This window comes from Staurois parvus, unplaced genomic scaffold (genome assembly GCF_062004578.1).
Source record: "Staurois parvus isolate SC_StPar_1 unplaced genomic scaffold, SC_StPar_1.0 ptg000090l, whole genome shotgun sequence".
Lineage (NCBI taxonomy): Eukaryota > Metazoa > Chordata > Amphibia > Anura > Ranidae > Staurois > Staurois parvus.
In genome coordinates this window covers 18,151,840-18,177,803 of record NW_028317886.1, presented here as the reverse complement: position 1 = coordinate 18,177,803, position 25,964 = coordinate 18,151,840, and the positions used below count along the sequence as shown (strand labels likewise).

The 25,964-nt window shown below is 39.2% G+C and overlaps 1 protein-coding gene across 1 annotated transcript in view; it reads right to left on the bottom strand.

Moving 5' to 3' along the window:
* Positions 1–25,964, bottom strand: part of GATB (glutamyl-tRNA amidotransferase subunit B) — a 201,046-nt gene that overhangs the window by 103,745 nt on the left and 71,337 nt on the right. Inside the window, exon 4 of the mRNA XM_089670459.1 lies at positions 24,974–25,172. Coding sequence (XP_089526585.1) covers positions 24,974–25,172 — 199 coding nt within the window. The remainder of the gene's footprint in view (positions 1–24,973; positions 25,173–25,964) is intronic.

The following is a 25,964-nucleotide window of genomic DNA, read 5'->3' as shown; positions in this document are numbered from 1 at the left end:
TCAAGGCCCTTTGAGCAACTCTATATATTTAAAGGACCAAACTCTAATTATATATATAGTGCTCAGCATAAATGAGTACACTCCGTTTTGAAAAGTAAGATTTAATCAATATCTCAATGAACACAAGAGCAATTTCCAAAACTTTGATAAAACTGAGTTTTATAGAACATTTGTTTAGCTCATTACATGAAAGTAAGGTTAATAATATAACTTAAATTACAAAATCTTCAGTTTTACTCAAATTAGTGGATGCAAAAATGAATACACCCCACAACAAAAACTTTTTTTTTCATTGAAATATATTTTGAAATATATTGAATATGGCCAAAATTGTAGTATTTCAAATATATGGCAATATATGCAAGAATATATTTCAAATATATTTTTCTTCCATATGGGAGAACAGGAGCTGAATCCATCTTTTACTTATTTCTTTACATTTATGTAACACGAAGTCAGTGTTTGTGTGCAGACCGCTGCTATTTTGTTGAAGCCTACTAGAGCTTGACAAGCCATCCAGTCTTGCACCAGTGTATTCACATGCTGATCTGACTGACACAGGTTTAAGGACATTTGAGCAACACCATTTTCATTATTTTGAGCCAGAAACAATTGAGTACTGTCCGTGATACTTTTTTTATTTGCACTAACATACAATTTTGAGGACAAGCTTTCGGGGTATGTCCCCTTCTTCAAGGTCTAAGCAGTACTATTAAAAATCACAAAGTTTAAGCAGAATGTTAGAATGGATTGAGAGAAAAAAAAAAAAAAAAAAAAAAAAAAAAAAGGGCTACAGATAAGATACATCAAAAGTGAGGGGGGGAGGGGGGATACAACACTCACACAGAGGGGGTCAAGTTTTAGCTAATAGATAGTCATAAAGCTGTCGGATAGTGGTTGAGGAATCCCATGTCCAAATTAAGACCGTTATCTTTAGTGTCAAATAGAATTATCATTCTTAGTCATATGGACGGAAGGTGAAGAAAATCTAAAACAATTTTACTCATTGATGAACACTTTTCATCCATCAATCAAACTAAAAATGGAATACTCAAACACACAGGTCAACTTCCTAGACACCACAGTATACATCAGGGATGATACGCTTCACACCTCAATATACAGGAAACCCACTGACAGATGCAACTACCTCCACAGTTCTAGCTTCCACCCCCAACACACGAAACGTGCCATCATACACAGTCAGGCCATCAGATACCACCGAGTATGTTCTGACCCAAGAGACAGAGATAAACATCTTGGGACACTAGCAGACGCCTTCCATAAGAAAGGTTACAAGGACAAAACTATCAACACCAGCATAAACACAGCCTTGAGAACCCGAAGGGAAAATCTGCTTCAGTACAAAGAGAAAAAAACAAACAACCGTGTACCTCTAGTAACTACATACAACCCGGCACTAGAAGGGATAAGAAAAATAATCAAAGATTTACAACCCATCATAACAGAGGATGGAACTCTGAAAGAAATATTCCAGCAACCCCCAATACTGGCTTTCAGACAACCCCCCAACCTCAGAAATAAACTAATCAGTAGGAAACTTCCTTCTGATTATGATGCCACAAATAATGGAAGCAAACCCTGCAATAAGAAACGCTGCAAGCTGTGCAACCAAATCAATCCATCAAAAAGTGTCAGACACTCAAAAGGGATCTTCAATATCTCCGGATCATACAGCTGCACCTCCAGTAATGTTGTATACCTTATCCAGTGCAGAAAATGCAGCAAAGGATCTTATGTTGGTGAAACAGGACAGAGGTTGCAAACACGGATGAATTTACACAGACATACCATCAAGGAACATAAAGAAGATGACCTCTGCACACCTGTAGGACACCATTTCTCACAACCAGGCCACAATATGGAAGACCTCAATATTTTAGTTCTGAAAGGAAAATTTAAATCCATCCAGGAAAGAAAAACATTTGAACTAAGAATGATAATTCTATTTGACACTAAAGATAACGGTCTTAATTTGGACATGGGATTCCTCAACCACTATCCGACAGCTTTATGACTATCTATTAGCTAAAACTTGACCCCCTCTGTGTGAGTGTTGTATCCCCCCTCCCCCCCTCACTTTTGATGTATCTTATCTGTAGCCCTTTTTTTTTTTTTTTTTTTCTCTCAATCCATTCTAACATTCTGCTTAAACTTTGTGATTTTTAATAGTACTGCTTAGACCTTGAAGAAGGGGACATACCCCGAAAGCTTGTCCTCAAAATTGTATGTTAGTGCAAATAAAAAAAGTATCACGGACAGTACTCAATTGTTTCTGTCGCAAATGCACTAATACGGCTACAATCACCTCAAGCATTATTTTGAGCTAAATTTGTTCGAGGTGCAGGTGGATTGCTCTTGTACTGGATAATGACAATAAAATTCATCTTGGGCTTTTAGAAGTTGAGTGACTTTACATTTGTGTTAGGTTTTTTTTTTTGCATGTACTGAACAAATATAATGAAACACCTCAATGTAATGTTTAACATTCCAAAAGGTAGCAAATAGGAGAAGTTCATTGTTTGGGTTTACCTACACTTTACATTAACTACACACATATATTAATTAGAAAATGTTTCACTGTTTTAAAAACTTTTAATACATATATTTTTTGGCAGTATTCGAGCATTTAAAGGCCAAGTTCACATTTAAGCAAAAATGACAGGCTTCTGCATACTCTTCCTACATCTTTTTGCCTGTATATCTATACAAGCTTTCAGTTAGAAAGCTGCAGGTAGCGTTAATGAACTATGAGTGTGCTGATTACTGTACTTGTAGTCCTTTGAGAAATTCAAGCCGTCTGCCTCAGTAGTCCAATTCAAAACAAAGAAGGAAGAGGCTACATAGAGAAGTCTGCTGTGTAAGGTGGTGATGCTGAGCTTGCAAGCCCGTTACATACAGACAGAGAAGCCTGGTGTACTGAATGCCGCACGTTCCACAGCTGCCTGGATGCAGTACAGAAGCGAGTAGAGAAAACAGTGGAGTACCTATACTCTGAAGTGAACTCTGTTCTGGAGGCAATTTGAATCTCAGTTGCTCATAGTGATCCTCTTGGATATATTTGAGGAAGAGCCTATGCCAGCTTTAAAGGGGACTATAAATGCTTGATCTTTTGTGATTTAAAGGTCTATCTATTAAGGCAAGTGTAGAGCCACAAGAGTGGAGGTGGTGTTTTTTCACATTCATTCATCATTCACAGGCACTCTTAAAGTGGAGAATTGTGGTGTGGAATAATTTGTCTGATTTGGATTTATGGATATTTTTCACAAGCACTTATGTGTTTAAGTTCACTTTTCACTAATCTCCAATTTTGCACAATGGAGAACTTTGAGTTTATACGCTTTTATAAATGTATTTAAGCGTGACGCTATTTTTACACAGAGCCTTGAAGTTTATTCATACATGGATCTCTGCTCATTTAAAGTGTAATTAAAAGGCAAAACAATTTCTTTCAATTTGGATAGAGAAATAAAGGGCTGTAAGCCCTGCTTTTTTGCCATCTGTGTCCCATAGGGAAGAATTCCCTTCCCTTCTTGTCCCACAGCCAAAAAAGGAAGTGAAAGGAAATCCCTCCAAAGTGAGGAAATCCCAGGGTGTCACCAGGGTCCCCAGACCTAGTGTCCTCATTAGAAGAATTCCTCTATTACTGTTCTGATGTCAACCCAAAATTTTGGACTTTTGTAATATATACTAACAGTAAACAGGAAAAATGGGGGCACAGACAGTAATAAAACTGACAGGTGTTCTAATCCCTCTCGACTCCATCTAAAACTAAATTAAATTAGCCTTTAAATCTGAATATATTTGATTAAAGCTGAACTCCAGGTCCACCCTCTACTTACCTTACTCCTCAATCCCTCAGGCTTTCTCCCAGTTACACAACTGGACCCTTCTCTTCCCTACTCTGTTGGTCGCATGCATTCTGAGGGGTAGTTAGCAGTCCTACATTGCTAAGGGTGCTAAGGTACCGCACACAGCCTGGAACCTCAGCAGAAGAAGAGTACTGGATGCTGGAAACAAGGGGTACAGTAATTATCTGAGGTATGGTTCTTTTCTTTGGTTGTTCAGAATGAACGGGCATGAGTCACTTTAGCACATTTTAACACATTTTAAATGGAAAAAGATTAATTGCATTGCAGACTGGTCCATGATCTCTTCTAAATCTCTCAAAGTCCCTCTCAAAAAGTCTCTGGTTGTTACTTTCAGATCACAGACTGTGCTGGCAGGAACTGGGGCTCCCTGGAGACTAAGGATCTAGTGGTATTTCATTTTTCACTTCTAGGGATGGGCAGCATTGAAAGGTTCCTGTGCATAACTTCCCACTCTACCATACCTCTCTACATGTGGGGGACAGTTGCAGCTTGGTTACCCTAGCCGTATGCACTCTTTTTCCAGCAGCCAATATTCCTAGGTCCAAGGCCTAGAAGAGACTAACTAGACTGACATCCTCATAGGTCAGTAGCCCATTAGAGAAGCAAAAGATCAGGAAGCTCCTTGGGTATTTGTAATATTTAACCTAGATGCAAAGAAGGTTCCCCAGGCCAACTGATTGCCTAGGCTAACAAAACCCTTAACAGGGTATATCTCCCCAGCACACTTTGTTGGAGCAAGCTCAAACACCATGAGGCATAGAAAATACATTCTGTGCTTTGATAAAGACTCCAGTTGAGGTACAGTTAATCTAAGTATAAAACACTGTTGACTACAAAATTCACAAAATTACAAAAAGGAATTTAGTAAGAATGCCTACGCTTTTTTTTTATTAAAGCAAACTTCAGAAAATAACAGAACTAGAAGGATTAGGAAAGGACAGCTCCAGTAAATATTAGATAGGACAGCAACAGGTAAGTGTGACAGGTTATTTAATACTGATTCCTCCCACACTCTTGTTTCTGGGATCCAGCTTTCTGAAAACTGTGTTAGAAGCACATTTGTGCAATTAGCTCAGTGCTTCCAGTCACTGTTCTCTGTCCCTGTTATTTTATGAATAAAATTAGTTGCCCTTATCGACATACAGCTACTAATTTCATTTATAAAATAGAGAGACCCGAAGTGGTAAAGACATGGGCTGAAAACACTGAGGTAATGATATCACTGCCACAGTTTTCAGGGACCAAGATTTCAGAAAGATCCAGAACTCAGAAAGAACTACACACAGGTAAGTTTAAGTGACTTTAAATGTGACATGGTTGTTGGTGCCAGATGGCCTGATATGAGTATTTCAAAAACTGCTGATCTACTGGGATTTTCATGCACAACCACCTCTAGGGTTTACAGAGAATGGTCCGAAAAAACGAAAATATCCAGTGAGCGGCAGTTGTGTGGATGCCTTGTGCCTTGTATCAACGGTTGGGGCTGGTGGTAGTGGTGAGGGGGATTTTCTTGGCACTAGCAAGGTGTACCTAATAAAGTGGCCAGTGAGTGTATATATGGTGTCCAGGATGTGGGCTTTAAACCTAGACATCACATATACGTGTTCCTGTGTTTGTGCTGGGATCGTACTCGATCACGTGCTCCCAGCACAGAGACCAGGCTCTCACCGAGAGCCCCGGGTCTCATACTAACAATCAGAAACCAAGAGTCCCGGTTCCTGATCATCTGATTGTTATGACAGCCTCTGATTTGCTATCACAGTGATCAGTCACTGTGGAGCTCGCCCCTGGGTCTTTTTTTTTCCTCTGAATGGAGGGAAAAATGCACTGCCAGGGAAGAAAAATATAGATAAACAAAAGAATGTGTGTTAAAAAGAAGAAAAAGGAAAAATAAGTAGATCAAGGTTTGATCTAGGTCAGTGTCAGGACTAGTGATAGTGTCAAAGGTCAGAGTCAGTATAGTCTAGGCAGAATGAAAAAAAAAATATAAAAAACAACAGCATTTTTAAAATTAGTGTCAGTGTGTTTTAGGTGAAAAAGCAAAATGTACACTATTGTTTCCGAGCCCTACTACGGGTACATACACATGTGGTATCGTGGCAATTCAGCAGCGGGAGAATTTATTTTAGGGTTGTTTTTTGGTAGTAAGTTATAGTAACAGCAAGAAATATGCAGCTGAATTTAAAAAACAAAGTTTTACCATTTTGAGCCAGTTTGTTTTGACCCCGTAACTCTGGATGTAATCAGTCTCCTTAGATGCATCTGGTAGGATTCTGTGACCAGAAGTTACTGGGATCCCAGTTTTAAATGTATCTTTACAGTTTTATATGTGCTATCATTGTATCTACTGCATTGGCTATATTGTGGGCCAAGGGACTTCATATATTTATGTGGTATTTGGTGGGAAACTGTATTATATTTTTAAAATGAAAGGAATCTAAATGTATTAAAACATGTATACAAAATACACAGCTGTCATATAAACTGGATGACAAAGGTATTTGTAAACTAAATATAAACACACAAAAACGAGCAAGAAATTAGATATCCTTCATTTCTCTAGTAGAATTGTCCTAGGATTTATAACACTTCTGACATTTCCACTGTCAGAATGACGGCAGCACACTGAAACTCCTCAGCCCTCTCCTTCAGATCAGCTTCTGAGCAACACAAACCTGTCATTTTTCTTCAACACTGTCGTGAAAAGGTGATAGATGGGTGAAGTTGTGTAGTTCACCAAGATGCAGAATTAATAAGAGGCCGTGCTACACAGCTGATTTTTCATACTGCAGTCCTTTATAATGATATCATAAAAACTCAACACAGTCATGATCCTCTGAATGGTAATCCAAGAATTTCAGTTTGGATTTAACAAGTCTAAGCCTTAGTTATATTGAAGATGTCAGTCTTGCTTGGCCTTTCAATTGCATAAATGGGATAGCAACATACACTTTACTCAGTGGAGAAGGCAGTTACTTTTTGTTTTTTGCAAACTGCTATAATTTAGTGAGCAGATGCAAATCTGAAATGCATATTTAACTCTTAAATAGATATTAATTCTTCTTCAAGAGTTTTTTTTAATGCTGTTATAATGATATAACCGTTTGTAACCAGGATCTTAAAATGCAAGGAACTTGCAATTACTTGTTTTAGTGGAACATATGAATCACACATCCCTTTTGTTCCCATTTTGCATTTGTTTTCATATGCATAAATGCAGTGGTATACCCAGCATATCTAACAATATCACCCCAATCAAATACACATACACACGTAAAGGAAAAATAAATGGGTGTGAGCAAAATGTGTTAACAGTGGGATGGACTTAAGATACAATGGTTAACTAAAACCTGACCCTACTCACTGCATACTCAAACCTAAAAGTGCAAAAGCGCAGGGCTCAGTGGGTAACACACAGGCCACTAAACCGAATACAACCAAAAATGACCCCATCGTGTCAGTACAAATCTACCATCATCTCCCGAAGCCCATATTCCCCACAGTACAAATCCTAACCAACAACCCCAACCTCCCCCCAGTACTGTCCCCCTTTTACTCACAAGAGATTTTTTTTTAAATTGGATTGTTTCTATTTAAGCACAAGGAAGAATGATGATAATAAATAAAGAAGGGCATATTTGGTCTGTCCAGATTCATGATGAGGCCAGAGATATACCTGCATATGACAGGAAAAAGGAGGTGAAGAAATACCAAAAAAAGTGTTTTGCCATACCATGACTACAGCACATCTATGAAATATTATCCATTCTTTTCTGTGCTCTAGATGTGATTGTTTGGTAATCAATGTAGTATTAGTTAAAGTGATACTTAAGCTAAAAAAAAGTTTTTTTTACCTTAATGCATTCCTTCCAAACATTTTCTATTCCTCCGTACTCCCATTCCCTGTGTAAAGGAGAAGTGAGGGGATAAGATATCCAGTGCTGTGCACGCCTGCATCTCTTCTCCCCTCTCTTCCTCTTCACACAGCACTCAAGCAGCAGCACGAGCCATTGGCTCCTACTGCTGTCAATCAAATGCGGTGAGGAGGAATGGGGGGCGAAGCGAAGTCCAGCTTTGTGCGTCTCTGGTGCACCTCCTTTATTTAGAATTGTAGTATCACACATATTATTAGTATCCCATCTCACTATAGCAAGACACTAGAAAGACCAAAAAGTCCAAGAGCTAGAAGAAGTTATACAAACGATTCACACTTAAGGCACATTCGAAATACTATTTGTATCCAGCATGGGAAAATATTCTGCTATTATTGAATTTTGGCAACCTTGGTTGACATGGTAATCACAGCTCTGTAATTCTTGAATACCTTCCTATCCACAGCTCAAAGAATAAACTAGTTATCCAATTTTACATCAGTACTATGCTATACTTTACTTTGACTAGATTTGTTTGATGTTTAAAATGTATTTGACCTCATTTTGGCTCATCAGTGAAAATGTACAGTGTTCAGAATAAATGAGTATACCCCAACAGATTTATCAGAATACCTTTACTTTCCTTTCAGAATCAACATTTTCTATGGGACACTATACTACAAAATACCCAAACAAATGGGAGCCATTGATTGCAAACAAAATCTGTTAATTTGCACACACAAAAAAGTATTTTTCCTAACAAATTAATTCAAGACCATGTTGCAAAAATGAATACACCCCAATGAAAGTCTTAGGACCAAAGCTAAATTTTAGACAACAAAATCTTAACAAGAATTCAACTACTGGTAATTCTAATTATTCATTAAGCATGTGTCCAGCAGACAGTTGATTAAAAAAGGGTGTTATTTAACAAAGAAAACCCCTTCCCATTTCATGCTGTCAGCAATGGCACCACATGGAAGAGAAATGTCACAAGGCCTGAGAAAGGAAATCATTTCCTTACACAAGGAAGGTGAAGGCTACAAGATCAGCAAAGCTTTACTTATCAGTCAGAATACTGTAGCAAAAGTGATACAAGAATTTAACAAAGACGGAACTGCAACCGTCTCACAGAGAAATCCAGTCTGACCACAGAAGTTAAAACCTCAACAGGAGTGTCTTCTGAGGAGAAGGGTTGAAGAAAATCGCCATGCAAGTTCAATGCAGTTAGCTAAAGAAGTAAAAAGCCAAATTGGGGTGATTTTTTCTGTGACACAATATGGCATACACTGCAGAGGAATGGCATGCATGGGTGTCGTCCACGAAGGAAGCCTCTCCTAAAGCCCATGCACAAAAAAGCCCACCTAGAATTTGTCAGGGTCCATGATGAAAAAAAAGAAGTCTACTGGGACTCTGCACTCTGGAGTGATGAGACCAAGGTAAATTTAATTGGAACTGATGGCTTCAAAACTGTATGGTTTCGTAAAGGTGAGGAGTACAAAGAAAAATGCATGGTGCCTGCAGTGAAACATGGTGGTGACAGTATCCTTCCATGGGGCTGCATGAGTGCTGCTGGTGTCAGGGAGCTGCATTTCATTGATAGTATCATGAATTCACAGATGTACTGCTCTATATTGAAAGAGAAGATGCTACCATCACTCCGTGTCATTGGTTGTCGTGTATTTTTCCAACATGACAATTATCCAAAACACACACTAAGGCCACTGTTGCATTTCTGAAGAACAGGGTGAAAGTGATTCTGTGGCCAAGTATGTCTCCTAATCTGAAACCAATTGAACACCTATGGGGAATTCTGAAGAGACAAGTTGAGCATCACTCTCTATCCAGCATCCAGGCTCTAAAATTGGCAAATTTTGAAGAATGGGAAAAAAATAGATATTGCAATATGTCTCCAACCTGTTCTTCCATGCCTAGGAGACTTGGTGTTGTCCTTAAAAATCATGGATGTTAAATAAAACTAATTTGTTTTCTAAAATTTAAGGAATTTGTTCTTGTGTTCAATGAGATATTGATTAAAATCTTACTTTTCAAAAGGGGTGTACTCATTTATGCTAAGCACTGTATGTTGTGCACTAAGCCAATATTCAGGATGCACATCTTGAAAGATGGGCCTTAACTTTACAGTACTTTTATATCTGTTGAATGTACATTGTTATTTACATTCTTTTGTATGTCTTTTTATTTTACAAAACCCAATAAAAAATATTGAAACAAAAAAAAGTATCCCAAATTTTCTGTCTGCAGAATCCTTAAAAGAAGAAACATCTTCTAAAGGCACAATAGGATGTTTAACACTGACACAGCAGGGTCTACTACTGAACAGTCCATTTTTTAGTGAACAGTATGGGGTCGCAGTACAGTCCTCTAGGTGTTACAGATAGAGAGGCAACCTGAATGCACCGATTATTTTGTTATAGGAGAGAGCAAGCTGTCAAAAAATGATAGCCACAGTGAGATGGAGGAATCTGATTTTTTTTTTTCTTCAACCCACAGGCTGAATGAAAAAAAATATATATGTGCGTGACCAGCTTAAGTGAGCAATATTTATATACATTTTTTCTTGTTTACTATGTTCTGCCTACTCTATTCATTGAGTCTTTACTCATGTGGTTTCATCCATTTCCAAATCTAGTTGTGGTTTCCAGTTGTTAGCACTCCAGTATTCATTGCACTTGCCTATTGCAATGCATATGCATTCCATTTTAATTAAGCCATTGTATTGTTTTGCATCATGGTCACTTGGGTGGAGGGCATGGGTGGTTTTGTTCTGAATGAAAGATTTTCATTCATTCTACCAAATACTGCATATCTAGGCTTAATAGGTACACCTGTGAAAGGCAAAAAAACCCTAATAAACTGTAAGCATGCAGTTAAGAATATACTGTAAACTTTACAGTTCATCACTTTCTCAACAATATTGTTAACATCAACGTTATGAAACTTAAATGATGGCCCACAAATCATTCTTTAACCATTGGCATGCATAAGGATACTCAATATGGGACGTATTTACAAAGTAGTAGAATCCTTGACCCCCATCTTTGACAATCCTAAATTCAGTCTGGGTCTATAGACGGCCACGATAACATACTTATCCCTGAAAAGTCTGGCCCCAACTGGACATTTTTTCCCTGACTTTACGAGCCCTGACTTACTTTCCTTCAACCTCTTCACGTGGCCAGGACTAGCTCTCCTCGACCCAACTGGCAGGTTTTCTACACAAACTTAGAACTGATCCCAATCGGACCCAGACTTTTTTCCTTCCAAGACAATCCCCCCCCCCCCCCCCCCAACCATACCATTGCTGAGTTGTATGTCATGTTGAGAGAGATAACTTCCAAGGTGAAACCTCCCCCTCAAAATGGGAAAATTATTTACACACTTTGTTCCCTGCAGATGACTGGAGGGAATGTTTTATTTTTACACATAAACTATCAATGCCTTTGCATTTTCAAGAAGAGAGCAACAAGATTGTCTCCTTATGGCACAAGACCCTGATTGATTGGAACTGCATGTAGCCCTCATCTCCTAAAACTTGTTGGAGGTGCACAGAAGAAGAGGGCTCCTACCTACACAGATGGTGGGGAGGCAGCAAGTCTTTGCCTCTTATAATTCCATGTGTATCGCATAATGTTCAGGCCACTCCCGGGGTTTCCCTTTTGCTGATGATCCCTGTGTTCATCTCCAAATTTAAAAAGGGCATCCTGGGACACTGCTTTCTAGTGGTTCAGGATGCTATTTCCTGACACTGTTAGACTAATTTTCCTCCTCATATACTAGAGTGGGCCCAGGTGCTTTTTTTTAACCACTTGCCGACCGCCTGCATACATTGTGCGGTGAGCAGCGGCTTGCGGTTGCTTTCTATTTCGGATTGTGAACTCGATTGCACCCCCCGCTGACCCCCCCGTCAGTCCAGGGAGAGAAGAGAGAACACTACACTGTGAGCAAAACCACTACATTGCACACACACACATTAGATTATCACATTTAACATGCAGATCGCCCCTATTAGCCCTTTGATCACCTTGTCACCCAGCTGGTGCCATTAGTACATTGTCAGTATATAGAAATTTTCACTGATCACTGTATTACTGCCACTAGCTACATCAGATAACATCAGGGTCTGTAAGCGCCCCTCCTAGCCAGGGTCAGCTAGCGTTAGATTGCCTGCACACTATCGCACTCACTCTGTGCAGTGGATATAAAAAGTCTACACACCCCTGTTAAAATGCCAGGTTTCTGACAAAAGAAAAAATTTCAGAACTTTTTCCACCTTTAATGTGACCTATAAACTGTACAACTCAATTGAAAAACAAACTGAAATCTTTTTTTTTTTGGGGGGGGGGGGGTGAATAAACATAAAAAAATAAAATATTGTGGTTGCATAAGTGTGCACACCCTCTTATAACTGGGGATGAAGCTGTGTTCAGAATTGAAGCAATCACATTCAAAATCATGTTAAATAAGAGTCAGTAGACACCTGCCATCACTAAAACGTGCCTCTGATTAACCCCAGATAAAGTTCAGCTGTTCTAGTAGATCTTTCCTGACATTTCTTGGTCGCATCCTACAACAAAAGCCATGGTCCACAGACAGCTTCCAAAGCATCAGAGGGATCTCACCATTAACAGGTATCAGTCAGGAGAAGGGTACAAAAGAATTTCCAAGGCATTAGATATACCAAGGAACACAGTGAAGACAGTCATCATCAACTGGAGAAAATATGATGCAACAGTGACATTACTAGGAACTGGATGTCCCTCCAAATTGATGAAAAGACGAGAAGAAAACCGGTTTGGGAGGCTGCCAAGAGGCCAATAGCAACATAAAAGGAGCTGCAGGAATATCTGGCAAGTATAGTAATACCTCGGTTTAAGAATTTAATTCTTTCTGCAGGATTTTTGTTATAGCGAAAAATTCTTAAACCAAAACGCTGTTTCCCATAGGAATGCATTGAAAAACAATTAATCTGTTCCGGAGATCAGAAAAAAGTAAACACTAATAAATACCGCATGAGTTATTTTATCAAGTCATGCGGCATTTTAGTAGTGACAACCATGTGTTAATATTTCAGCTGTCAGCGGGGTTCCCCACTGACAGCTGAATGTAAAAGAATTGCCGGCAATTAAAAAAATAATTTAAAAAACCGCGTGGGGTCCCCCTTACTAATCCATACCAAGCCCTTCGTGTCTGGTATGGATTTTGAGGGGAACTCCCACGCCAAAATTTAAAACAAAATGGTGTGGGGGTCCTCCCCAAAATCCGTACCAGACACTTTTCAGAGCATGCAGCCTGGCAGGTCAGGAAAGGGGGGGGCAAACAATGTTTCTTTTTAGTTTCTTAAAAGAAACATTTCCGTTAACTTTGGGGAAAGTGACAGCTAATTCTGTGAGCTATAGTGAAGAAAAAAAAAAAGAGCCAGCAATTGCATTAAAAAATCAGCACTGACACACTTAAACCGAGGCATTATTTTCAGTGGATTTTCATTTGCAAACCGAAAATTACTTTAACCGAGGCGTTCTTAAACAGAGGTATTACTGTACTGGTTGTGTGGTACATGTGACAACAATCTCCCATATTCTTCATATGTCTGGACTATGGGGTACAGTGGCAAGATGAAAGACATTTCTTCCGAAGAAAAACATCCAAGACTGGCTAAATTTTGCAAAAACACATCTGAGGTCTCCCAAAAGCATGTGGGAAAATGTGTTATGGTCTGATGAAACCAAGGTTGAACTTTTTGGCCATAATTCCAAAAGATATGTTTTGCGCAAAAACAACACTGCACATCACCAAAAGAACACCATACCCACAGTGAAGCATGGTGGTGACAGCATTATGCTTTCGGTCTGTTTTTTGACAGCTATAACTGGGGGCTTAGTCAAGGTAGAGGGAATTATGAACAGTTCCAAATACCAGTCAATATTGGCACAAAACCTTCAGGCTTCTGCTACAAAAGAGCATGAAGAGGAACTTCAGCTTTCAGCATGACAACAATCCAAAGCATACATCCAAATCAACAAAGGAATGGCTTCACCTGAAAAAGAGTTTTGGTATGGCCCAGCCAGAGCCCAGACCTGAATCCGATCGAAAAATTGTGGAGTGATCTGAAGAGGGCTGTGCACAGGAGATGCCCTTGCAATTTGACAGATTTGGAGTGTTGCAAAGAAGAGTGGGCAAATATTGCCATGTCAAGATGTACCATGCTGATAGACTCATACCCAAAAAGACTGAGTGCTGGAATAAAATCAAAAGGTGCTTCAACAAAGTATTAGTTTAGGGCGTGCACACTTATGCAACCATATTATTTTAGTTTTTTATTACTATTTCCCTCCACGTAAAAGATTTCAGTTAGTTGTTCAACTGAGTACAGTTTATAGGTTACACAAAAGGTGGAAAAAGTTCTGAAATGATTTATCTTTGTCTAATTTTTTTACATCACTGAAACCCTGACATTTTAACAAGGGTGTGTAGATGTTTAATATCCACTGTAGGTCGCTGATCACTGCCATTACTAGTACAGTGTTTGTACAGATCAATTTATTGATCATGAACAGTGTCCCCAAAAATGCAGGATCGGCCCCGTTCGCTGCCAGCGATTATGTTTAGGCCCTCCGCTGTTTTTTTCACTGAAGATTTGTATCAATTGATTGTGTGCCAAAGCAATTTATACACACAACAATACATCGCTGCCCGCCCAAATTCAGCTCTTGCCAGACAATTTGCATGGAAACCTAACACATTTTCTGAATTTAAAACTTTTTTGGGCCTAACTCTTAACATGGGCATTACAAAAAAGAATGAATTGCAGTCATATTGGTCCACAGACCCCCTTCATCATAAGCCCGTGTTCTCTGCTGTTACATATATGCCCAACAAGGACCAGCAATGTACTGGTATGTTGCTGGACTTTGCATAGTTATACTGGGATGACGTCTGAAGCTACAGCCAACCTGGTATAGTTTTTTTCAGCTGGTGATCAGCTTTCATGTAAAAGCAATCATAGCGGCTAATCAGCTACTGGAATGTTTTTACAAGCAGCAGGAAGGGATGTTCCCCCCGCCGCCTTCCACGGCTTTCTTGGTCTCTCCTGTCCCACAGGAAAATCTGAGAATGCAGCCAGCAGTTCCGCTGACTAACCATAGAGCTAATCGGAAACTAGAATAGCTCCAGTCATCTCTATGGTCTAAGAAACCGGGAGCGACGAGCATTTCATCATTTTCGTTTTGCCGGATATTAACAGCGCCATTTTTAAATTGGGAAAGCATCTGATCACACAGATCTTAGTGTGATCAGATGCTTTAAGGGCAGAGGAGAGATCTAGAGTCTAATAGACCCCAGATTTCTCAGAAAAGAAAAAGAGTAATTGCCTATTGCTATCACAGGGGATATTTCAATTCTCCTGTGATAACAATAAAAGTTATAAAAAAAAAACAAACAAATCTAAACAGAGATTGTACCATGCATGTGAGGCATCACCGTGAATGACAGATCGAGGGCAGTAATTCTAGCACTAGACCTCCTGGGTAAGTATAAAGTGGTGACCTGTAAAGGCTTTTAAAGCGTTGCCTATCGGTATTAAAAATTTACGTAGTTTATCGTCATTGCACGGACACGTGTAATTTTAACAGTAAAAAACTTTAAAGATCTGTGATGGTTCAAATAAATAACAAGCTGCCAACACTAATTTCTGATACAAGAAATTTTCAAACATACATATAAAAGTGCAGCGCTGAAAAATTGATCAGTGATAATGCAATCCCAGCTATTAGCTTATAAAACGTAATATGATGATATTCAAATACAATATCTATATCATAAAGATATATAAAATGATATACAAAATGACATAATAAAAGTAAGTCACAATTCCAAAAAATATGTATATCAAAAGTGCAAACGTGAATCTTCAAATTGACCAAACGATATCCGTGTCATCTGTGTCACCCCACTCCGTGCTCAAAAAAGGCTTACCAGATATATTTGACCATCATGTTATAGAGTGGTCAAAATCAGCTCATGAGTGATAATTAAGCAGCCAATCCAGCCTCCTCCATAGCTTCCAACTGTAGCTCAAATATCATTCACCCACTCCATATTGACCATCAATGTATGCGTTGTCAGGCATTAAAAGTGGCATGTGCATGAAATAAAAAAGCTCCCATCCTGAACAACGGGACTATGGCCGCCCTGTGCAATTTTAAAGCATGTCATATTTGGTACCTATTTATTCGGCGTAACATCATATTTTATCAAACAATTGGGCAATATATTGTGTTTTTGTGCATTAAGATGAAAAAAAAGTGTATTTTTTTTAAAGGGCCATTGCTTTAAAAAAAATATATAATGCTTACGGGTTAAAAGTAATAAAATGTAACAATAGTGAGCGCTCTCCAATAGCAGCTGATGCACTCAGGTAACCACATAAAACCTTAAATATAACATAAATAGTAATAAAGTACAGCGCTAGAGAAATAAATGAGATTATAGTCCCAAAAAAGGTTCAATATAAAGCAATATTGTGAATCGTGCCAGTGAGCGTATCCTTATCTTGTGGTGATCCGTGTAAATGATAAAGTTATGCACTGACCAGAAGCGCATAGGTAATGCGCATTGATATCTCAAATAGGTGAGGAATGCATCTGGGACATCCGTCTCCCATAGGGCAGCTCCGTAGTGGTTGGTATCTGCTCCAGAGGTCTCCTTTATGGGTCAGCGGGGTCAAGCCACCTGGTTACAGGAATTCCCCTCTCTGGATGTTGAAGAGCTTCCCAGGTTCTGCATACTCAAAAGACTCCATGTCAGGAGCCAAAGAAAATGCTCATAGCTTCTGGTAAGCGCATAACTTTATCATTTACATGGATCATCACAAGATAAGGATACGCTCACTGGCACGATTCACAATATTGCTTTATATTGAACCCTTTTTGAAACTATAATCTCATTTATTTTTCTAGCGCTGCACTTTATTACTATTTGGGTTAAAAGTAATGTTCTAGCAAAAAAAATTTTATCATGTAAACATAGTGTCAGAAAAGGCTTGGTCTTCAAGTGCTTAAAAGAGTGGGTGATGTGTGGCAGAAGCTTCTAATGCTGGCACTCAAAGCCCAGGATAGTAGAAGCACCCCCCCCAAATGATACCTTTTTGGAAAGCAGACACTCCAAAATATTTGCTAAGGGGCATGGTGAGTATTTTGCAGATCTCATTTGTTGCCACAAGTTTTTGGAAAATTAAGAAAGAAAAAAGACAATGTGTTTTATCTTTTCTTTTTCAAAACCCTGTGGCAAAAATTATATCTGCAAAATACTCACCATGCCTCTTCTCAAATTCCTTTTGGTGGGGGTGTTTGTACTATCTGGGCATTTTAGGACCTCCGAAACTGTGATGAGTAGTGAGGAAATGATATGAGGAAATATACCCTTTGAAAGCCTGAAATATCCCCATACTCGGAAGAAGTAGAAGAATGTGTTTTGGGGTGTTATTCCACATATACCCATGGCATGCATGAGCAATATATCATTAAAGTGACAAATTTGTGTAAAAATAAATAAAATGTCATAATTAAAAAAATTTGTGGCAAAAAAATCAAATGTTCCATGGACTCAACATGGTTTGGCCTAAATGTTTTACTAACTTTGAGTTTATTGGATATTTTTTGTAACCGAAAGTAGAAAATATCTTTTTTTTTTCTTTACAATTTTCAGTATTTTTTCATTCATATCACAAAAAATAAAAAATGCAGTGGTGCTCAAATACCAGCAAAATAAAGCTCTATTTGTGTGAAAAAAGGACATAAATTTGTTTGGGTACAGCAATGCATGATCACACAATTACCAGTTGAAATAGCGCAGCGCCGAATAGCAAAAAACAGCCTGGTCAGGAAGGGGGGGGGGGGGTAAATCCTCTGGAGGGCAAGTGGTTAATGAATACATAACTCTTATTTTTTTTTAAGTATATTCCTGTAATTCAGCCTTAAAGTGGTTGTACAGTTATACAGTTATGTATTCATTAACCACTTGCACTCCAGAGGATTTACCCACCTTCCTGACCAGGCCATTTTTTGCTGTTCGGCACTGCGCTATTTCAACTGGTAATTTTGCGGGCTTACAATGCTGTACCCAATCGAAATTTATGTCCTTTTTCACACAAATAGAGCTTTATTTTGGTGGTATTTGATCACCTCTGCAGTTTTTATTTTTTAAGCTCTAAACAAAAAAAGACAGAAAATTCTGAAAAAAAACTATATTTTTTCACTTTTGGTTATAAAAAATATCTAATAAACTCAAAGTTAGTCATAAATTTAGGCTAAAATGTATTCTGCTACATGTCTTTGGTAAAAAAAATCTCAATACATGTATATTATTTGGTTTGTGTGAAAATTATAGCATCTACAAACTATGGTATATATATATATATTGGAATTAACATAGCTTTTAATTTCTGACTGCCTACCACATTTCTTGAGGTGCTAAAATGCCAGGGCAGTACAACTCCCGCCCAAATGACCCCTTTTTGGAAAGCAGACACCCCAAGGATTTTGCAGAGAGGCATGTTGAGTCCATGGAACATTTTATTTTTTGCCACAAATTTTTTGAATAAGACACTTTTTTTTTTTACACAAAATTGTCACTTTAATGATATATTGCTCATGTATGCTAAGGGGTTATGTGGAAAAACACCCCAAAACACATTCTCCTACTTCTTCCGTGTATGGGGATACCACATGTGAGAGACTTTTTGGTAGCCCAGCTACATACCATTCCCCAAAATCCAATGACCACCTCCAGGCTTTCAAAGGGCATATTTCCTCATATCACTTCCCCACTACCTATCAGTTTCGGAGGCTCAAAATGCCAGAATAGTACAAACCCCCCCCCTCCCCAAATGACACCTTTTTGGAAAGTAGACACCCCAAGGAATTTGATAAGAGGCATGGTGAGTATTTTACAGATGTAATTTTTGTAACAGGGTTTTGAAAAAGAAAAAAAGAAAAGAAAAAATAAATTTTTGTTTTTCATTCTTCGTTTTCCAAAAACATGTGATAACAAATGAGATCTGCAAAACACTCACCACATCTCTTAGCAAATACCTTGGAGTGTCTACTTTCCAAAAAGGGGTCATTTGGAGGGGTTGCTTCTACTATCCTGGCATGTCAGGGCCACACATCACCCACTCTTGAAGACCAAGCCTTTCCTGACACTTTTTGTTCACATGAAAAACTGTTTTTTTTGCTAGAAAATTACTTTGAACCCCCAAACATTATATTTTTTTTAAAGCAGAGGCCATAGAGAATAAAATGGTGGGTGCTAAAAAATTTTATGTCACACGTATTTGCGCAGCGATTTTTCAAATGCAAATCTTTTGGGAAAAATACACTTTTTAGAATTTTAATGCACAAAAAAACAATATATTGCCCAATTGTTTGATAACATATAAAAGATGATGTTACCCTGACTAAATATATACCAAACATGACATGCTTTAAAATTGTGCATGCCCATGCAATGGCAACAAAATACATAAATTTTTATTATCAATAGGTGATGCTTTAAAAGCCTTTACAGGTCATCAATTTATATTTACACAGGAGGTGTAGTGCTAGCATTACTGCCCTCGATCTGATGTTCACGGGGAATGCAAATATCCCCTATAATGCTCAAAGGGCATTGTCATTTAAGAAAAATCTGGGGTCTATCAGGCTCTAGATATCTCCTCTGCCCTTACATTATCTAATCTCACCAAGATCGGTGTGATCAGATGCTTTCCCAATTTACAAATGGCGCTGTTTATATCCTGTGAAACTGAAATGATGAAATGCTCGTAGCGTCCGAATTCTTAGACTATAGAGATGATTGGAGCCATTCTGGTCTCTGACCAGTTCTATGGTCAGCCAGCGGAACTGCTGGCTGCATTCTCGGATTCCTCTGTGGGACAGGAGAGCATAAGAAATCTGTGGAAGGCAGCAGGAGGAGGGGGGGGGGGATATCCCTTCCTGCTGCTCATAAAAACAATTCAGCAGCTAATTGACCACTAGGATTGCTTTTACATGAAATTTGACCGCCAGCTGAAAAAAACGATACCAGGATGATGCCTGCAGCTGCAGGCATCATCCCGGTATAGCCACTCAATGTCCAGAGAGGTACCAGTACATTGCTGGTCCATGATGGGCATATATGTAACAGCAGAGATCATGGACATATGATGAATTGGCTCTGTGGATTAATATGGCCGCAATTCATTCTTTTTTGTAATGCCCATGTTGAGGGTTAGGCCCAAAAGAGTTTAAAATTCAGAAACCGTGATAGGTTTCCATGTGAATTGTCTGGCAACAGCAGAATTTGGGTGGGCGGAGATGTATTGTTGTGTGTAAAAATTGCTTTGGTCCACAATCAACTGATACAAATCTTTTGTGAAAAAAAGTGGAAGGCCTAAATGCTAGTGCTGGCAGCAAACAGGGCCAATCCTGCTAACTCTGCATTTTTGGGGACACTATACAAAAGAGGCGATAGTATAGTTCTGTACGTGATCAATATCTTGATCCATACAAACACTATACTAGTAATGGCGGTGATCAGCGACCTATACCGTGAGTGCAATAGTGTGCGGGAAATCTAACATTACCTGACCCTGACTGGGTGGAGTGCTTACTGATCCTGACGCTATCTGATGTCACTAGAGGCAGTAATACAGTGATCAGTGAAAAATTCTATATACTAACACTGTACTAATGGCACTGGTTGGGTGACGGGGTGATCAAAGGGTTAAAAAGGGCGATCTGCATGTTAAATGAGCTAATCTAACGTGTGTGTAAAATGTAGTGCTTTTACTCAGTGTGGGCAGAGGGGGGCGCAGGTGCGTTCACACCCCAAAATAGGAAATATAATTTGCAAAGCTTGCTGTCATGAACCTAATTCATTCATGAACTGTCATGAATGAGTTGAATTTTGACAGCTCAAGATAGTGATCTGTGATTGGCTGGAGCTGGTCACATGGTACAGGGTGCTGTGATTGGCCCCATGTATCATTTGACAGCTGTGGGCCAATCACAGCTCACTAGGAAGAGGAGCAGAGATGTTATGAATAATATTCATAACCGCTTTGCTTACATTGTGATCATGTGATCACATAGTGATTACATGATCACCGAGTCCCGTTCACTGGGATCTTCATTCCACTGTGTCTGCTGAACACAGCAGTCGCGAGGGAGGAGCACTCTGTGCCCGCTTGGGCGCGCTGCGCCCCCTGTGTTAGTACAGACAGAGCAACGTACGGGTATGTCACTTTGCCTGTAGCTGCCGCCCTGCCGCAGTACACTGCAGGTGGGTGGGCGGGAAACAGTTAAAATACACTGATGTGTATTTTTAAATGCAACTAATGTAAACATATAAATTCTTGGTATCAGTCTGATGCAATGCCTTATGCAGCAGTACTCAGGCTGTAGAGGGGTGACAAGCAAAAGGGTCCATTCACACCATTGCGCTGTGCACTTGCAAAAATTATACATGTACCTTTTTTACTAAAGCAAGCCATTCAAATGAAGAGGCTGCTTTAGTGCAATGCATATTAACTTGTATGCTAACGCAACACAACAATGTGAACGTCAAAGTAAAATTTGTTGACAAGAAGCATACTGCAGTTCTTTCACTGCCCAGTCATATGCTGGATGGAGGGAGGAGAAAGAGCTGTACAGTGCATCCAGAAAGTATTCACAGCGCTGAACTTTTGCCACATTTTGTTATGTTACAGCCTTATTCCAAAATGGATTAAATTAATTTTTTTCCTCAATATTCTACAAACAATACCCCATAATGTCAACGTGAAAGAAGTTAATTTTGAAATCTTTGCAATTTATTAAAAATAAAAAACGAAAAAAAACCACATGTAAATAAGTATTCACAGCCTTTTCTCCATACTTTGTTGAAGCACCTTTAGCACCAACTACAGCCTCAAGTCATTTTGAGTGTTATGCTAAAAGCTTGGCACATCTAACTTTGGGCAATTTCTCCCATTCTTCATGCAATACCTCTCAAGCTCCATCAGGTTGGATGGGATGCGTCGGTGCACAGCCATTTTCAGATCTCTCCAGAGATGTTCAATCAGGTTCAAGTCTGGGCTCTTGCTGGGCCACTCCAGGACATTCACAGAGTTGGCCCGCAGCCACTCCTTTGTTATGTGGGCTGTGTGTGTAGGGTCGTTATCCTGTTGAAAGATGAATTGTTGCCCCAGTCTAAGGTCCAGAGCGCTCTGGAACAGGTTTTCATCAAGAATGTCTCTGTACATTACTGCATTCATCTTTCCTTCAATCCTGACTAGTCTCCCAGTTCTTGCCGCTGAAAGAAATCCCCACAGCATGATGCTGCCACCACCATGTTTCACTGTAGGGATGGTATTGGCCAGGTGGTTAGCGGTGCCTGGTTTCCTCCAGACATGATGCTTGGCATTCAGGCCAAACAGTTCAATCTTTGTTTCATCAGACCAGAGAGTTTTTTTTCTCATGATCTGAGAGTCCCTCAGGTGACTTTTGGCAAACTCCAGGCTGCCATTTGCCTTTTACTGAGGAGTGGCTTCTGTCTGGCCACTCTACCATACAGGCCTGATTGGTGGAGTTCTGCAGAGATGGTTGTTCTTCTGGAAGGTTCTCCTCTCTCCACAGAGAAACGCTGGAGCTCTTTCAGAGTGACCATCGGATGCTTGGTCACCTCCCTTGCTAAGGCCCTTCTCCCTTGATCGCTCATTTTGGCTGCGCGGCGTGCTCTAGGAAGATTCCTGGTGGTTCCAAACTTCTTCCATTTACGGATGATGGAGGCCAGTGTGCTCATTAGGACCTACAATGCTGCAGAAATATTTCTGTAACCTTCCCCAGATCTGTGCCTTGATACAATCCTGTCTCGAAGGTCTACAGACAATTCCTGGACTTCATGGTTTGGTTTGTGCTCTGACATGCACTGTTAACTGTGGGACCTTATATAGACAGGTTTATGCCTTTCCTAATCATGTCCAATCAACTGAATTCCCCACAGGTGACTCCAATCAAGTTGTGGAAACATCTCAAGGATAATCAGTGGGAACAGGATGCACCAGAGCTCAATTTTGAGTGTCAGATTTCAAAACAAACTTCTTTCATGTTGTCATTATGGGGTATTGTTTGTAGAATGTTGAGGAAAAAAATTAATTTAATCCATTTTGGAATAAGGCTGCCTGCAACATAACAAAATGTGGTAAAAGTTAAGTGCTGTGAATACTTTCTGGATGCACTGTATAGTTTAACTGTAGTAGACAAAAGGACAGCATATAACTCAGGATTTGATAGACACACATATACAGTGCCTTTAAAAAGTATTCACACCCCTTGAAATTTTCCACATTTTGTTATGTTACATCCAAAATTGTAAATGTATTCTATTGACATTTTATGTGATAGACCAGCAAAAAGTGGCATATAATTGTGAAGTGGAAGGAAAATGATAAATGGTTTTCAAATTTTTTTACAAATAAATATCTGAAAAGTGTGGCGTGTATTTGTATTCAGCCCCCTTTACTCTGATACCCAAAACTAAAATCTAGTGGAACCAATTGTCTGCAGAAGTAACCTAATTAGTAAATAGAGTCCACCTGTGTGTAATTTAATCTCAGTATAAATACAGCTGTTCTGTGAAGCCTTCAGAGGTTTGTTAGAGAACATTAGTGAACAAACAGCATCATGAAGGCCAAGGAAAAATAAACAGACAGGTCAGGGATAAAGTTGTGGAAACCTTTAAAGCAGGGTTAGGTTATAAAAAAAATACCAAGCTTTGAACATCTCACAGAGCACTGTTCAATCCATCATCAGAAAATGGAAACAGTATGACACAACTGCAAACCTACCAAGACATAGCCATCCACCTAAACTGACAGGCCGGGCAAGGAGAGCATTAATAAGAGAAGCAGTCAAGAGGCCCATGGTAATTCTGGAGGAGCTGCAGAGATCCACAGCTCAGGTGGAAGAATCTGCCCACAGGACAACTATTAGTCGCGCACTCCACAAATCTGGCCGTTATGGAAGAGTGGCAAGAAGAAAGCCATTGTTGAAAGAAACCCATAAGAAGTCCCGTTTGCAGTTTGCAAGAAGTCATGTGGGGGACACAGCAAACATGTGGAAGAAGATGCTCTGGTCAAATGAGACCAAAATTTAACTTTTTGGTCTAAAAGCAAAACGCTATGTGTGGCGGAAAACTAATACTGCACATCACCCTGAACACACCATCCCCACCGTCAAACATGGTGGTGGCAACATCATGTTGTGGGGATGCTTTTCTTCGGCAGGGACAGGGAAGCTGGTCAGAGTTGAAGGGAAGATGGATGGAGCCAAATACAGTGCAATCTTAGAAGAAACCTGTTAGAGTCTGCAAAAGACTTGAGACTGGGCCTATAATGTACAGCGCTGAGCAAACTTTTTGGCGCTATATAAATACTGTATAATAATAATAATGATAATGGGGCTGAGGTTCACCTTCCAAAAGGACAACGACCCTAAACATACAGCCAGAGCTACAATGGAATGGTTTAGATCAAAGCATATTCATGTGTTAGAATGGCCCAGTCAGAATAGTTAGAATGACAGAGCTTAAGCTATTTTGCAAAGAAGAATGGGCAAACATTCCACTCTTTAGATGTGCAAAGTTGATAGAGACATACCCAAAAAGACTTGCACCTGTAATAGCAGCAAAATGTGGTTCTACAATGTACTGGCTCAGGGGAAGCTGAATACAATAAAAAAAGTTGAAAACCATTTATCATTTCCCTTTCACTTCACAATTAGATGCCACTGCTCTATCACATAAAATCCGAATAAAATACATTTACGCTTTTGGTTGTAACATGAAAAATGTGGAAAATTTCAAGGGGTATGAATACTTTTTCAAGGCACTGTAAATCCTTTGGTAAATAAATCGGATCCCTTGTATGAATTTCATATCTGTATCTGGTTGTTTTTCGAGCTTTACCTTGTTGTTGCTGTTGTTTTCAGCTTTAACTTGCTTTTCGAACAGCACTACAAATTTGGTTTTCTTTACAAGCCTTTTATAGTAGCTATTTTAGGAACCTACTTTAGGACCTTAGAAGTATATAAATCCTAATCCAATCTACACGAACAGATAAATGGAGCCAACTGTTCAAATACATGCCTGCAAACTACTGTAAACACTTACCTGCTCTGTTTAGATCAATGAGTGTCTGCCTCCTAGAGTCATCATGAAGACTTTTACCACTATCTTGCTCCAGCTGGATCTGTTTAATCGTGACACACTTGGTGACCATATCATTTTTTTTTTTACCGGATGGATAGCGGTATGTAAGGAGCCCATTAACTGCAATTGGAAGCCTTTGTTGAGTAATTTGATAACCAGCCTGCAAAATAACATAATATATAATAGTGAAAGGCATTTTCTCTTTTTGGCTTATTACATCTGGTCATTTGGCATATGACTCACTGAACTATTCAATCATGACCAATTTGTTGCCATAGGCATCTGCTGCTGTAATATTATACTGGCATGTCATGCATTCATTATAGAATGAAATCAAACTCACAAATAATAATTATGTCTGATGGAAAGAAATAAACCTAATGACAGTGACATTAATTGATTTCTGGATCAAGAATACAAAATCTCAATGCTGTTTATAATAGATAAGACAGAATGTCAGCAAACAACATGGGGAGAAAGGACTCAAATTTACAAATGCCAAATAGGGAACCCAACGTTCACAGAGCTATCAGCTTAAGATACTCTGATAAAATAACATCAGACTCAGTTGCTGTTCTTGAAAATATGCAAATTTCTGTCTACCGCTCTATGCACCTATTATACTACAGGAAGCATTCTGGAGCATAAAAAAGTCAGCAAAGTGTCACTAAAACTTGACAATTATGCAGTGCAGCAATAGAGTTGGGCTATCAAAATATGTATTTAGTGCAGCAGTACTACATTAAACCCTATTTCACTAGTCCAGTGGTGTATTTTGGTTTTGTGCTGCCCTAGGCAAGACTTTCACCTTGGAACTCTCCATGGATGCCATTTTTGCTCAGTCTCTTTCCTATTGTTGAATCATGAGCACTGACCTTAACTGAGGAAAGTGAGGCCTGCAGTTCTTTTTGGTCAGCAGTTGCTTCTGCCTTTGGATCTCTCCCATGGATGC